At 37.7% G+C, this 16010-nt stretch overlaps 1 protein-coding gene across 1 annotated transcript; it reads left to right on the plus strand.

Moving 5' to 3' along the window:
* The first annotated feature begins 1376 nt into the window (after positions 1–1376).
* On the plus strand, positions 1377–15720 carry LOC114240205 (lysosomal proton-coupled steroid conjugate and bile acid symporter SLC46A3-like). The gene is made up of 7 exons (XM_089736655.1): positions 1377–2369; positions 8041–8200; positions 9162–9263; positions 12113–12250; positions 12966–13049; positions 14366–14522; positions 14971–15720. Exons 1-7 carry the CDS (start codon positions 1575–1577, stop codon positions 15044–15046), a joined length of 1512 nt encoding a protein of 503 aa, XP_089592781.1. The 5' UTR covers positions 1377–1574; the 3' UTR covers positions 15047–15720.
* The last annotated feature ends 290 nt before the right edge of the window (positions 15721–16010 follow it).

The following is a 16010-nucleotide window of genomic DNA, read 5'->3' on the forward strand; positions in this document are numbered from 1 at the left end:
AAGATCTATTACCTTTCACATCTACTGTTTGTATCCGTCCTGCACAACAACTAACAAATACTCAATATAAACAAAGGGCTCCTACAACTTTAGTAGGCGCATGTGTAACCAGGAGCGAACGGAACGTGGACACGGTGCGGGAGGGGAGGGTCGGCTGACTCACCAATCGCACGCTCGGAACGGTGCTACGTCTTTCCCCGCGTCCCGCTTGACAACCAAAGAGACCTAAAAAACGACTTCTGCGCATCCAGCGACTCTTGCCAAGTTACGTGCCGAGGACTATACACTTCATTCACGGAATAAGAGTTAGTGTATTGCGCAAACGAACGCTCTGAGATCGTGGTCCATGAATGATAAAAAAATATGTTATTTTTTGTACGTTATTAGAGAGTTAAGTCGTACACTGTGTGCATTACTAATTTTCACGTTATTACAAAGTTAAGTCGTACACTGTGTGCATTACTAATAAAAATCTTACGATACGGACGTTGTTTCCCGGTTAGGGTAACCCTCCGCATCGTCCCATAAGGAATTTTGTTCCAAAAGAAATACATTATTTTAATAACTAAAACCTATAAGTATGTAATGTTTAAATTTCGGTACCCATTTCGGGAAAACAGTCATGTGATGAACAGATGCGTGTGATCTTTATCTGGGTGTTTAATATATGTGTGTATGTAGGTAGGATATTAATCTATAAGCATGTATGTGTATCGATACCTTGCTCCCATTTACCCCTCCTAGCTGAGCCTTTGCTCGCCCACTTGTCCTGGTGAAACTGGAAAGGCCTCAGGGCCACCAGTAATACTTCAATCATAAAAAAAGTCCAGATAATCCTACGAGCGATCTGTCTCTTATAATTAAATTTTTGTAGTTTTTTCGTTTTTCTCAAGACATAAAAATCGTTAAGAGTACTTTTATCGTTTAACCCGGCCTTTTTAATGTTACTCTCTGTTTGAGTTTCAAAGATTATTTGTGACCAAGAAAACAAAAGTTTTCGAAACTTCAGAAACTATGTAATGACAATAAAAACGTTAACATTAAACGTAAAAAAATACCGTATTAATAGTTTTCAGTATTTTTACATATTTTTTTCATTTTTACCAACCACATCACTAAAAACGTTCAATAAACATTGAACGAAAAAAAAAAAAGAAAAAAAAAACAGAAATTACCGACAAAAAAAACATTTCAAACTAAAAAACATAATAAAATACAAATATCGGGAGTAAAATACAATTGCTGAGATTAAATACATAAATCAGTAACCAAATATACAATTATCCATATCACAAAAAACTTCATAGACATTTATTTCACTTTATTATTATAATCAGATAACTTGTATTTTATCACTAGTGTTCTACAAAAAATATAACTTCAGTGAAATCTCGTATCTGTTACTGTTTAAAACACAATGGAATCGTTATTGATCAATACTTTCATGTTGTATTTACATTAGCAAATAACCTTTAATTGTAAACAATACAATTACTTTTTGAAAGGTGTGACTAAAAGGTGGCATTATTTAAAACATAATAGAAATATAGTAATGCAGGGAAAGGCAAAACAAAATGGCCACAACACTAAATGAAGAAATATCTATACAAGAAACAGAAGCTCTGAACACTCCGAATAATGTTGAAATCAAGAAGAAAACTGGCTTTAGATACTTACTGGGCATTATTACAGTAGAACCAGTGGCGTTCATAGTATTGTTCGCTAGTATACTGTCATCTATGTCGACACAGACTTTAGCCTTAGAAAAAGCTTGTAGAGTGAGTCTAAGACTCGAAGATGCTATCTGTGATTCACTGAGAGCACAAAACCAATCGAATAACTTCACCGATTACGAGAGAATAGTCCAAGAGCATTATTCTGCTCAACTAACGTGGAGAAGCGCTTTGCAGTCCGTATTACCGCTCCCTATGCTGCTGTTTGCTGGAGGCTGGAGCGACAAGACAGGCAGAAGAAAAGCCATCATTCTAGTTCCCATAATCGGCGAAACTCTTCAATGCATCAGCAACATCTTAAACGTGGTGTTCTTCTACGAAATCCCGCTTAAGGCTTTGATATTCTTTGATACATTCTTCTCGGGGATCACTGGGAGCACAACTATAATGTTCTTAGCGCTGTTCAATTATATCTGCGATATAACTACCTCGGAAAACAGAACTCAGAGGTTGGGACTCGTCAATCTGTGTACGTTTGCCGGAATGCCGCTAGGTTTGGCGTTATCCGGGATAATGTTGAGGCATCTTGGGTACTATGCCATATATGGAACAGCTCTTTTTCTGCACTTTATAAACGTTTTGTATGTGACATTCCGGATAAAGGACCCATTGAGGACTAAAGAGCAAATTATGACGGTGAGTAATTATTTCTTTTCGCTTCTCGTTAATAACATACCGCTGGAATAGGTTGATAGAAAGTACTGACAAGAGATGTGGACTGCAAACATCACATTTACGAAATCAATTAACGTCAGTACCATCCGTGACCACAAGGTCGTGCGTCATCATCGAAAGTACGTATTGGAAAATATGCTAACTCTAACATTTAGCAAGAAATACATGAGTCGCCATTTTCGTATGACATCAGTCTGCCCTAAATTTACAAATCTAATATACAGTATTTTAAATAGAAGCTACGCGTGCCTACCGAACCACGACGCTAAAACTGTTAAAGAAACATACTCTTCTGCGTATTTTACCTACTTATTCAAAGATTGACTAAATCAAGCCGTAGGTACGTATTTTATTAATTAATTAAATAGTTAATTATAAATTAATATAAAATATAATATTTTTTTATCGCTTATATGTGTGGACGAGCTCACAGCCCACTTGGTGTTAAGTGGTTACTGGAGTCTATAGACATCTACAACGTAAATGCGCCACCACCTCGAGATAAGTTCTAAGGTCTCAAGTATAGTTACAACGGCTGCCCCACCCTTCAAAACAAAACGCATTACTGCTTCACGGCAGAAATAGGCAGGGTGGTGGTACCTACCCGCGTAGACTCACTAGAGGTCATACCACCAGTAATTACACAAATAATAATTTTGCGGATTTGATTTTTATTACACGATGTTATTCCTTCACCGTGGACGTGGACATATCATTATAATATTTAATTAATTAATTTAATAATTAATTATAACTAGGAAAAGTTAAAAACACTAGCTTCTTCTAGTCAGATGTCGTGCGACTAGTTCTGCCTATCATGCCTATTTCTGCAGCAAAGCAATGAACCGATTAAACGATACTATTAAGTAGGATAGCCGTCGTTTCAATGCGTTTGGATGTGTGTCAGCCTAATATACGACCACCACTCGCAAGTCTCCACAATGTTGTGAAAGACGCTAAAAAGATTCACCAGAGAATGGGCAGCAACGTACTCTGACACCCGTATCTTTAGTCGTTTACACGAGCTTAACTCGACTCGACTCAACCTCCAACGCGCGTTTTGGTATGATTAGTCGTAAAAATAAACTCCACTCAAACGTCCTTGGAAAATTTTCCTAACCGGGGTGAAGTAGGCGAACTGTCAAGTCAAGGTACGTCGCGACGTACCTTGAACGTTCCTCAAGGCTGGTTTTCTATCAATGTCCAAATAGTATGTGGACCGCAAATGGAAATATATGATATTGTTGTGCAATGGCCTGGATCTGTGCATGATTCGCGCATTATTAATAATTCAATTTTGATAATATTTATTAAGTTCGAGGTTAGACATTTGAAACTCTTTATTTTATTTACCTACATAAGAGTCATATATTATCTGATAAATAAAATCAATGCGATTATAAGTTTTATTTATATAATAATAAACTGGTGGTTGTGGAAAAGCACTTCAACAACACGATGCAATCAAAATCACACAAAAGCGGCGAATAAAAATACAAAGTCGGATCCGAAATCTAAAATAATAATAGGTTAGAAAATAAATAATACACTTTCAGATTTACCACACGCACACATATTTACGAATAACTCAGCAACCAAAATATCAAACAAGTTCATCTAGTGTCAAACAGACAGCGGCAGCTTGACTTTGACATTAAACAATGACCATAGACTACAGAACTCTATGGATTTGATGCTAGCTTGATCAAATTTTCATCATTATCACCTCACTCGAGGACAGTTGAGGAATATTGTAATGGTTGACTAAAAATACCAAACTCGAGTAAGTTTGGAGGGAATTCTCGAGCATCATCGGATGAGTTAAGAGTGGAGGACTATTTTACGAAACGTCTAAAGATACGGACATGAGTCGTATAGCAGCAGGACATATCTAAAGTCTAAAGAATGCATATCTGTACATATAAATAAAATTGGAGTGTCTGTTTGTAATATTGAAATAACCGCTTTTTACTACATGCATAATATTGACTTCCACGGTGAAGGAATAACATCGTGTAATAAAAACCAAACCCGCAAAATTATAATTTGCGTAATCACTGGTGGTAGGACCTCTTGTGAGTCCGCGCGGGTAGGTACCACCACCCCGCCTATTTCCGCCGTGAAGCAGTAATGCGTTTCGGTTCGAAGGGTGGGGTAGCCGTTGTAACTATACTGAGACCTTAGAACTTATATCTCGAGGTGGGTGGCGCATTTACGTTGTAGATGTCTATGGGCTCCAGTAACCACTTAACACCAGGTGGGCTGTGAGCTCGTCCGTCCATCTAAGCAATAAAAAAAAAAAAAAAAAAAAAAAAATGAATACTTAGTCTGGCCATAAATACTGTTACAATTAAAAATAAACAAAATATTACATTTGAATTTGGAATCTGTCATTTTTATATGATTGCTCATTGAGTTTTCTCATTTTGACGCCAATAAATTGTACAATATTTTGCAATATTAAAATGGAGTGGGGTGATAAAGAGAACCGAATCGCTGTGATTGCATTACACAAAGTAGGTATGGAGCCAAATGCAATTTTTAAAACTCCATACGCTTGGTATTAGTAAAATGTTTGTGTACCGGGCTATTAATAGGTGCAATGAGACCTCTTCTATTTGTAACAGAAAAAGATCTGGACGTCCACGTAGTGTTCGTACGAAAAGGGTGGTCAAAGCAGTAAGGGAAAGAATTCGAAGAAATCCTGTCCGAAAACAAAAGATTTTATCTCGGGAGATGAAGATAGCACCTAGAACCATGTCGCGTATTTTAAAAGATGACTTAGGATTTGCAGCCTATAAGAGACGTACTGGTCATTTCTTAACTGATAATTTAAAAGAGAATAGGGTGGTAAAATCGAAACAACTACTGAAGCGGTACGCAAAGGGAGGCCATAGAAAAATTTTGTTTACGGATGAGAAAATTTTTACAATTGAGCAACATTTTAATAAACAAAATGATCGTATTTATGCTCAAAGCTCTAAGGAAGCTTCCCAATTAGTCGACAGAGTGCAACGTGGGCACTATCCGACTTCAGTGATGGTTTGGTGGGGTATTAGCTATGAAGGAGTGACTGAGCCATACTTTTGTGAAAAAGGTATCAAAACATTGCCACAAGTGTATCAAGATACCATTCTTGAGAAGGTAGTGAAGCCCCTTAACAACTCCGTGTTCAATAATCAAGAATGGTCCTTCCAGCAAGACTCGGCGCCAGATCATAAAGCTCGGTCTACGCAGTCTTGGTTGGAAACGAACATTTCGGACTTCATCAGAGCTGAAGACTGGCCGTCGTCTAGTCCCGATCTTAATCCGCTGGATTATGATTTATGATCAGTTTTAGAGACTACGGCTTGCTCTAAACGCCATGATAATTTGGAGTCCCTAAAACAATCCGTACGATTGGCAGTGAAGAATTTTCCCATGGAAAGAGTGCGTGCTTCTATTGATAACTGGCCTCAACGTTTAAAGAACTGTATTGCAGCCAATGGAGACCACTTCGAATAAGCTTTTTATACTTTAAATTGTTTTATACTTATGTATTAAACTAACACACTGTAAAAGTAATAAATGTTATTTGCCATAGATTTTTTTTTGTTTTCCTTTGTAACAGTATTTATGGCCAGATTAAGTATATATACATACAGCAAAATAACATTTTTTACAATTTCTGTCTGTCTGTCTGTCTGTTTGTTCCGGCTTATCTTTGGAACGGCGGACCGATTTTGACGAGTTTTTCACTGATACGTATCAGTGAAAGTCTCGTCTGATGATATAAGGAATAACTTAGGCTACTTTTGTAGACCAGCTTTGCCCCGCGGTCTCACCCGCGGCACGACAATAACCGCGAGTAGCATCGCGGGACTCAGCTAGTTTACGAATACGTTTACGTATTACGAAACGAATACGTTTTGTCGAATTGAAGTTACAACGATAAAACTCCAAAATGTAATCATAATTCAGACAGATAACATGCCACGCCCGATAGATAGAAACATAGAATTTTAAAACTTTTTATCAACAAATGATTCAACAGTAAGGTCAAATTATTTCTATAGAACTATTTTATTAGCTTAACTCCAAAAAACGTTTTAAATCAAATGAAATGGTATCTGATTATAACAGATCTATAAAGAATAGTATTATAAAGAGGAAAGATTTGATTGTTTGTTTGTTTGTTTGAATAGGCTCCAAAACTACTGAGCGAATTTGAAAAATTCTTTCGCTGTTGAGAAGCTATAGTGTAGCTGAGTGTAGCCCTGAGTCACATAGGCTATATTAAATTTAAAAAAAATTAGATATCCTTACTAAAACTCCAATAAAAGTAACACAAGGTGTAAAAAGATTACCCAAAATATTATTTACATCGCGTGCGCCACAAAAATTATTGATAATAGAATAAAATAATGTAATGCGACTTTGCAGAACAAATCATTATGTAGAAAAAGTGTCGCCACATCATATGTCTAACTATTATATTTATGCCACAATAAGTGTCCTTTTATTTAAAAAAAAATAATAATCTGAAATCGTTTGCAGGAAAGCTCTGACTCAATAAATTCAATAGCATTTGTTTTGTATGTATGACCTTTTTAAGGAAATAATACTTATTAAAAATAAAATAAAAACAATATAACATAAAAAAACATTAATACAAAAATAAAAGTTCATTAAAACATTAATATACAAACTTTCTTTATAATTTTCTTCTTTTAGTAACCTGACGCAAATATGTACAAGTTTGTTATTATAATTTTTTTTAATTTTGAAATTGTTGTTTAACAACTGAGCGAAGCCAGGGCGGGCCACTAGTGACGGATACAGATAGCAGTGACGTCATCAAAACAAGGCGAAACGTAACTTTTGAAATTTTAAAAGCTCTTACTCAAATTTGACTGCCTCGGTGGTGCAGTGGTTCGATTCCCACATCGGGCAAACATTCGCGTGTTGAACAGTTTTGTTTGCTCTTCATCTGGGTGTTGTATATACTTATTTAAACGTATATATTAAGTATTTTTGTCAGTCTCTGGTACCCATACCACAGGGAATCCTAATTTGAGGCCCGATAACCGTGCGTGACTAGTTATTATATATTTTTTTAAATACAGGCCGTCCCTCTCTTAGGATAATAATATGAATATGAGACCTCAGTTGTAAACAAAAATATTGTGATCGGACCGTTGGGCTCTTTTGCCGGGACTGCCCGTCTTCATGACCACCAGTTCAATTATCTTCAATTATATTTTGATATTTTTGTCTATATATATAAAATGAATTGCTGTTCGTTAGTCTCGCTAAAACTCGAGAACGGCTCGACCGATTTAGCTAATTTTGGTCTTGAATTATTTGTGAAAGTCCAGAGAAGGTTTAAAAGGTAAATAAATATGAAAATGCTCAATAACAATTTTGTTTTCCCTTTGATGTATCCCACGTCGGACGGATTCCTTTTATTTGTTTTAAGTTTATTTTATACAAAAGTTTAGGTCTTTTATTTATCGATTGATGCACTACGAAGTCTGCAGGGTCAGCTGGTTAACTTATAAAACTTACCAAATTCCTGGTCAAATCGTTCGTAACTAAGAAACTAATGGAGGATGATTGAAATACACTAAAAAATTGTCAAAAATTCTTTCAGTACGACAACAAAGGCTGCTGCCATTTTTTAAAAGAGTTCTTCGACCCTAGAACATTGAGGGATTCCTTCAAAGTGCTATTTAAAAAGACTGAACACAACCGCCGTTTGTATTTACTAGTTATACTTATGACGGCTTGTTTGTTGTATGGACCTGTATATGGTAAGTTGAACGTTGAAGTAAAAAAATACTAGTATATATATATTTTCTTTTTTTTCTCTTTTTCTACCTATGCTGATAGCCTTGAGAGGCTATGCTAGCGTAACCGAGCGTGTAAGTGAGCACTCGGGGCTCTAACATGGGGGCGTTGCTAGCACTAGCCCTAGCAAGAGCAGTGCTCCCTAGAATCTTGAAATTTTGAAGTCGTAGTGGCCTTAACGTGGATAAGACGTCCGGTTCATTCGAATGCACCGGTGTTCGAATCCTGCCGGGAGGTACCAATTTTTTCCAATGAAATACGCACTTAACAAATGTTCACGATTGACTTCCACGGTGAAGTAATAACACCGTGTAATAAAAATCAAACTGGCAAAATTATAATTTGCGTAATTACTGGTGGTAGGACATCCTGGGAGGCCGCACTGGTAGGTTATTTCTGCCGTGTTGCACACTTAGGTTATTTCTGCCTATTTCTGCCGTGAAGCAGTAATGCGTTTCGGTTTGAAGGGCGGGGCACCCCTTGTACTGTCAAAACTGAGACCTTAGAACTCATGTCTCAAGATGGGTGGCGGCATTTACGTTGTAGATGTCTATGGGCTCCAGTAACCATTTAACACCAGGTGGGTCGTGAGCTCGTCCACCTATAGAAGCGTTAAAAAAAATTTAAAAAAAGTCTAGTACCGAATCGGAAACGCGACCCATTGAGAAACTCAGTGGCCTGTGTCTATGGGTTAGTTTACCGGCCGAACCTTTCGTCGCAAGATACGGGTTCGACAAGAAAATATGCTGTGAGCTAGTGCCTGTCTAGTGATTAAAAACTGTGCAGGAATTTCAATAATGTCCTTATTAAAGCTCTCGAAACTCAATGTAATTAGCTAAAATCCATATTCCCAGTATTCGATCCCACGAGTTAATTTTATTTGCCTACATTGAAAATTGAAAATGTATAATTTACAAATTCCAGGTGAAGTCTCCGTTCTGTACTTGTCCCTTAGATACAGATTTAACTGGGACGAGATGCAGTTCACCCTGTTCCAGACTTATAATTTTGTTGTCAACATGATTGGTATGTATTTACATATAATATATACATATTATGTATTTCGCAAAAATAGCCCAGGTGAAGCGGCTGATCCAACCGCTACGGGGCAACGCAAAGCCGCCGTCGCTTCGAAACACGTCTTATCGGATCCCCCGGATTCACTCTCGGTGCTTTTAGGTCTCTCAAGCACCGGCCTCCATCCTCGTCGAACTCGTCAATTACGACAAGCGAACTAACCCATAGACACAGCCCACTGAGTTTCTCGCCGGATCTTCTCAAAAAGTTAACCGAAAACCATAATAGACTTTAGAGCTCTGTCAAGTGACCTGGGGCAGCGCCACTGGAGAAAGAGCCACAACGTTCTCGCGGTCTATTTTTTTTTATTGCCCTTATAGGCAGACGAGCACACGGCCCACCTGATGGTGAGTGGTTACCGTCGCCCATGGACTTCAGCAATGCCAGGGGCAGAGCCAAGTCGCACCCTACCGAACCTCTTTACCGACATACTCCTACTGTTTTTAATGGTGTATTGAAACCTTTTCTTTTTCCTACCTAAGCTGCCTAGCCTTGAGAGGCTATTTCAGCGTAACTTTAACTAGTAGGTGAGCTCACGGGGCTCAAACCTGACGACGTTGCTAACACTAACCCTAGCAACAGCCGTGCTTCGCAGAATCTACCACCGGATCGGAAACGCGACCCACTGAGAAGATCCGGCGAAAAACTCAGTGGGCTATGTCTCTGGGTTAATTTACTCGCCGAGCCCTTCGTCGCAAGCGACAGGTTCGACGAGGATGATGACCGGTGCTTGGGGTACCTAAAAGCACCGTCAGTAGATCGGGAGGATACGAAATGACGTGTTTTGAACGACGTCAACTGCTTCCCATTCTGTCCGCAGGATTGGGAATATAGTTACCGACGGCCACGATGAGAGGGTTCTCGTGTCGTGTCGCTTTGTCGAAGTGGCAAACAATTGAAAGCCTAAACTGGTGTGTACTGTTTTGAAATCATCCAAATCTGTGAAGAATAAACAGTAAAAGTGTTTTTAATATTTGTATCGGAGTTCGTGTACGATTTCAAATTTGCTATGAGTGCTGCAGTATTTTAGTTATCGCGTTGCACTGGTGGTGCGTAGCATTCATGCTTTCCGATCTGAAGGATGCGGTGCCCGTTATAATAGCACAACGTAGACGTTTACCTCGTATCCCCGTTGACACAACACTCAATGGGTCGCGATTCGGATCAGGTGGTAGATGCGAAGTAAGGCAAATGTTAGCAATGTCCCGGCCTAGCAGTGAGCTGGCCAACCAGCCAGAATAGTCCCTCGAGGAACCTAGGAGATAGGTAGACTGAAATAGGAAGTCTATTTATGTAGCGATAAAAAAAAAACATTACTTACCTAATGTTTGTTATTTATCAAAGGACAACAAGAAACTATTATTTTATTATGTCGTAAAAGTAGAGTATATAATATTATGTAGTAACACATGAAAAGATTTGACATAATCTTAATTTTAAATTAACTTGACGTAAGGATAATACATATTAAAATGAATACATAGTTTTACTTGCTTTAACAGTAATTGATTTATAATTAACTGTAAATCAATGATTCCCTTAATTCTGTTGTAATAGTATTTCCATCCAATTTCGTCTCATAGATATGGATATAAATCTTTACGATTATCTTTATTTTATAGATACATAAATAAAACATTTACTAAAAAAATATCTTAACTTATAAACTATGTACACTTTTTACTTCACCTATTATAAAATAACGTCGGTCATAAAATATGACACTAGGGTCACTAGGTAACAACTTTTGGTGAATGATTTCGAATATCGCTAATAGATGGCGCTGTGCCTACATCTAAATCACGCTATTGTTGTTTGTTTATAACACTTTAAAAGCACCTCGAGAGTTAGCGTTGTTGATTGCCCGATAAAGCTGTTTCAGCTTCGCCCGATGGTTCCAACCATTAAAAATCTTCCGCTCGTAGTGAAGATTTCTATGGTGAGGAATTCATAATTTTTGGTTAGTGATGCCCGATGTATCGCTATGCCGCAATATTTAAGCTATTTTAAACTCCAATATTACCTCGTATGCCTTTGTATCGATGTGTAAATTTTAATGTCATATTTAACTTTTGTTGACGGTATTAATGTCGCAAACACGAGTATTTGAGAGCTGTATATAGTACTAAGATTTTGTCAAGAATAAGCCATTGCTGTCCGGTGCATTGAATGATCTGATATTTCTATCTAGCAACCGTTCTCGTAAATATTGAAATTGTTTAAAAATCTATCTTCTATTCAATTTATCTCAGATCCCTGCGATACATTCAGTAAAAACATAAATTTTATAACATCAATTTAATCATACAAGTTGTGCTGAAAACAAGGTCATCAAACTCCTAATTATGCTAATATTAATAATTAACTAAGGAAGACTTAGTTAGATTAAAAACGGTCTAATTTTAATCTGGAGATGAGATGAACCTTAAAGTCATACAATATTACGCAGCTCTCATCAGGTCGGAGACAATGTCATGTATAAATTCCAATTCTGAATTCCGATCTGGACTTGTCATCATTGTAGCTGTGTGAAAATAATAGAAAGAAACAGAAAATAATAATAAAATAATAGAATAATAAATAATAAGATAATAGAAATAATAGAAAAGAATAAAAAAATAATAACATTCAGGACACAGAGTTCATTCGCCGCGGTATCACACAACAGTTTGAGTTAATTGAGATGAAGTCTGCCCTAGTGGCAGGTCATGCGTTCACAAACACATGACTATGTGGCCGAAGCTGAACTTCGAAGAACTACTATCCCGTAGGTCACTTAAGGTTTCAATTGATTCCAGGAACAATATTCGCTGTAGTTGTGTTGAGCAATTACTTGAAGTGGCACGACGCCCTGCTGGGAATCACGTCTACGATAAGTAAGATTGCGTCATCGTTCGTCTATTGCTTCGCGCCGAACGCGCAAATCTTATATATAGGTAAGTGAAGAATCTGGTATTAACCGATATAAAAAAGGGTGCGTATACTTATGTATGCGCGTAAGAAGTTATACTTTATTTTTATTAAATTTATTTCTTTTTTTTTAAATATTAAATAATTAATAATAAATATTTAACGTTAATAATTTAATAATATTTAGTATGAATTATATTAAATAATAATTTTGTCATTTATATTACTATAAAATGAATGCTAATAACACTTTTTTTTACGAGTGTACATGTGCGAAAGTTCACCTGCGGCTATATTCAGACTCGCCAAGCTACGTCTGTCGTATTGTAATGAGCGATTTAGTGGGCAACTTCATTCTGTTCATTTTGTGTCACGGTGCGCGCGCAGCGTAAAATTTCACTCTCATCAATTTTTCATAACGCGCCTAAAGAAGTATAACTTCAATAAATATTTGATGTAAAAAAATAAATTCAGGGATTACTGTATTTGAAATCTTCGCGGCCTAAATGATAAGAGAATGCATTCGTAAACCGATGCGAATGTGCCGGTGTTCGAATCCCGCAGATAAATAAGAAGAAGTCAAAGGTTGTATGAAAAGAGGGATAGCCATTTCCGAAGCTATAGTCCAAAATAATGTCGGTAGGAGCATAAGTGGAGCCAATAGACTCAGTAACCACTCCACTTGGGCCGTGAATCCGTCTGACCTACACGTCTACACAAATAAAAACATTTCTTTTCCAGCACCGGTTGTGGACATTCTGAACGGAACTGCAATGCTCGCAATAAAATCGATGTATTCAAAGCTGGTCGAGTCAAATGAAATAGGTAAATAATTGGTTGTCTTTAAGGTCCGTTTACGGACGATAGTTTTACGTGATAACGTCAATAGCAGAACTATTCGAACTGCTAGCTCTGACGTCACGCGAGAAGAGATACATATGTCACAAGACAACGCTTGGGCCGATCGTGCCTCTCTATCGTTTGTTCGGCGCTCTCACTTGCACGCTCAGGCTTACGCAGAACGTGACACTTTTTTGTGCGTGCAGCCGGTGTTCGTCGATTTATAAGACGTTATCACGTCAAAACCAATTCAGTCAGATCCTTACAATTTTTTTCTTTTCCTTTTTTTATTGCATAGATGGGTGAAGGAGCTCACAACCCACCTGGTGTTAAGGGGTTACTAGAGCCCATAGACATCTACAACGTAAATGTCGCCACCTACCTTGAGATATGAGGTCTAAGGTCTCTGTATACTTAGAACGGCTGCCCCACCCTTCAAACCCAAACGCATTACTGCTTCACGGCAGAAATAGGCAGGGTGGTGGTACTTACCCGTGCGGACTCACAAGACGTCCTACCACCAGCAAAAACATAATAATTACTACAATACAAATTTTATCCGTTACTTAGACTTGGTCGGTACATAAGTGGTTACCGGAACCAGCGGACATTAACAACTTGAATTCTGGACGGCTGATAAAGGGGTTATCTCAGCGTAACCGGGCGAGTCGACCTCATATGATATGGTACTGCAAAGACAAAGTAATGAGCGCGTGAGCATTAGCATATCATCTTCCTCACTGAATCGCATTCCTCATGTCTGAGGGTCGTGACTATCTCCTCCCATTATCCTTCTCTGGATGATGTGTCACCATCTTCCTCTGTTCTCGGCGGCATCGTAGACTATTGTATGCAGTGTTGTACGGATTTGGTCAGACCAGCGTATCGGATTGCAGCCACGAGACCTTTTGCATATCATAAAATCTTCAAATCTATTTCTCAGTTTTAATGTCGGGAACGTAAACACCAGTACCATTTTTATGGTTTAAATAAACGCGAGATTAAGCCGTTAAAGTATAACAGTGATTACTTTACTGGTGGTAGGACCTCTTGTGAGTTCGCCCGGGTAGGTATCACCACCCTGCCTATTTCTGCGGTGAAGCAGTAATGCGTTTCGGTTTGAAGGGTGGGCCAGCCGTTGTAACTATACTGTTGTAACTCATATCTCAAGTTGGGTGGCGGCATTTAAGTTGTAGATGTCTATGGGCTCTAGTAACCACTTAACACCAGGTGGGCTGTGAGCTTGTAAACCGATTTAAGCAATTAAAAAAAAAACTTATTAATATTTTTTGTCTCTAAAGGTAAACTGAATTCAATAGTCGGTCAACTTGAAGTCATGATGCCGTTAATATACGTTACAATGTTTACGCAATTGTATACGGCTACTATGGACGTCCTGCCGGGAGCAATATTCCTGCTCGGAGCAGGACTGACTCTTCCTTCCATCTTCGTATTCATGTGAGTGTGAAAAACGTTAAACTTTCAGTTAACTTCAAACTTCCGCTAATGTAAGCTGCCGCAATGGCTCATAAATCAGATCCCATTGCCAATCGTGAGTACGCATAGGTTGCAATATACTCTGTAACTAGAAAAAAAAAAGTTTTGACAATCCCTGTCATAAAGAGCCGGGAAATAATGACGTATTTCCGTACACCCTACGACTAAACCGGCCTTTTTATTGAGATGTCCAATCACGATAATAATGTGATTTAAAAATTATTTATTATATTAATACTATAACCGTATATTTAATATATATGAATAATAAATGGTTAAAGATATTTAAGTATTTATATGCTTATAAATTTATGTCGCTAGTTTCCAGTTTGGTTTCCTTGACTCTAATTTGGGACCAAATGACCGTATGGGACTATTCCCCTAATTTTTTTTTCTTCTATTTCTCCAGATGGCTGTATTGGCGTCACAGGAAAGATGTACAAAAAGAAAAAATTAAAATAGCTAATGAAATACCTCTTACGTAGGATTAAAATGTACTGCACATAAATCTTCACTGTATTTTTTTTGGTGTTCGCGTGTCGTAAACATAATCACTGGACCGTCAAGACGTGGTCCGGACTCATATACACCGCGCGAATGAGATTCAGCCCTCTTTTTTTTCAAGGGGGCCGTACCTAAAAAAGAATTAAAAAGTTCCCAAATGCCCCTTCCAATCCACATGTTACAAATTACGAAATATACGTATCTCCTCTTCCTTGCGTCGTATTCCTCATTGCTGAGGGTCTTGACCACCCTTTTGAATCACCTTCGCACGCACGATCTTTATCCATTTATTCTTGTCTCTTGCGGTGTGGTGGGCATTGTGAAACGTGGAATCAAGAGCGGTGCGGATCTGGTCGGACCAATGTATTGGGCTGCGCCCCCGAGGTCTTTTCCCATCTACATTACCAGTCACGATGAGCCTCTCGAGATTGCCGCCATCCTTCAGTGCAATGTGACCGAAGTATTCAAGGACTCTGCGAAGACACTCGGATGACGTATAATGATATGGAATATTCTATAAGTGGTTAAACAATAATAAAATACGTAGTTGCGTTTTCTGTACTATATTACGAAAACTATATTTTAAAGCCTTTATTATCACAAATTATTGTTAACAAAGTATTCCTGAATTAAATATACTCGTCTTTTTTCTCAATGACAGATTTTTTTTTAAGGGATTTTATGACCTTGGTGACTGAGACCTTTAAGTCATTTCTTATTTTAAATTTTTATTCATATTTTTATGAAAAATGATATTATGGAGTGAAATGATATGAAGATAATTAATTTAAGACATTAATCAACTGGGATGAAATTAAATGAAATGAAATGGGATGAAATATAATCTCAGTAAAATGGTGGTCATTTACTAAGATTTTTGCAGTGGACTCTTTGGAGGATCCCAAGAAGTTACGTCCAGCGGCTTTGTTTCATTTTCCCACATTT

Source organism: Bombyx mandarina, chromosome 22, assembly GCF_030267445.1.
Source record: "Bombyx mandarina strain Sakado chromosome 22, ASM3026744v2".
NCBI lineage: Eukaryota > Metazoa > Arthropoda > Insecta > Lepidoptera > Bombycidae > Bombyx > Bombyx mandarina.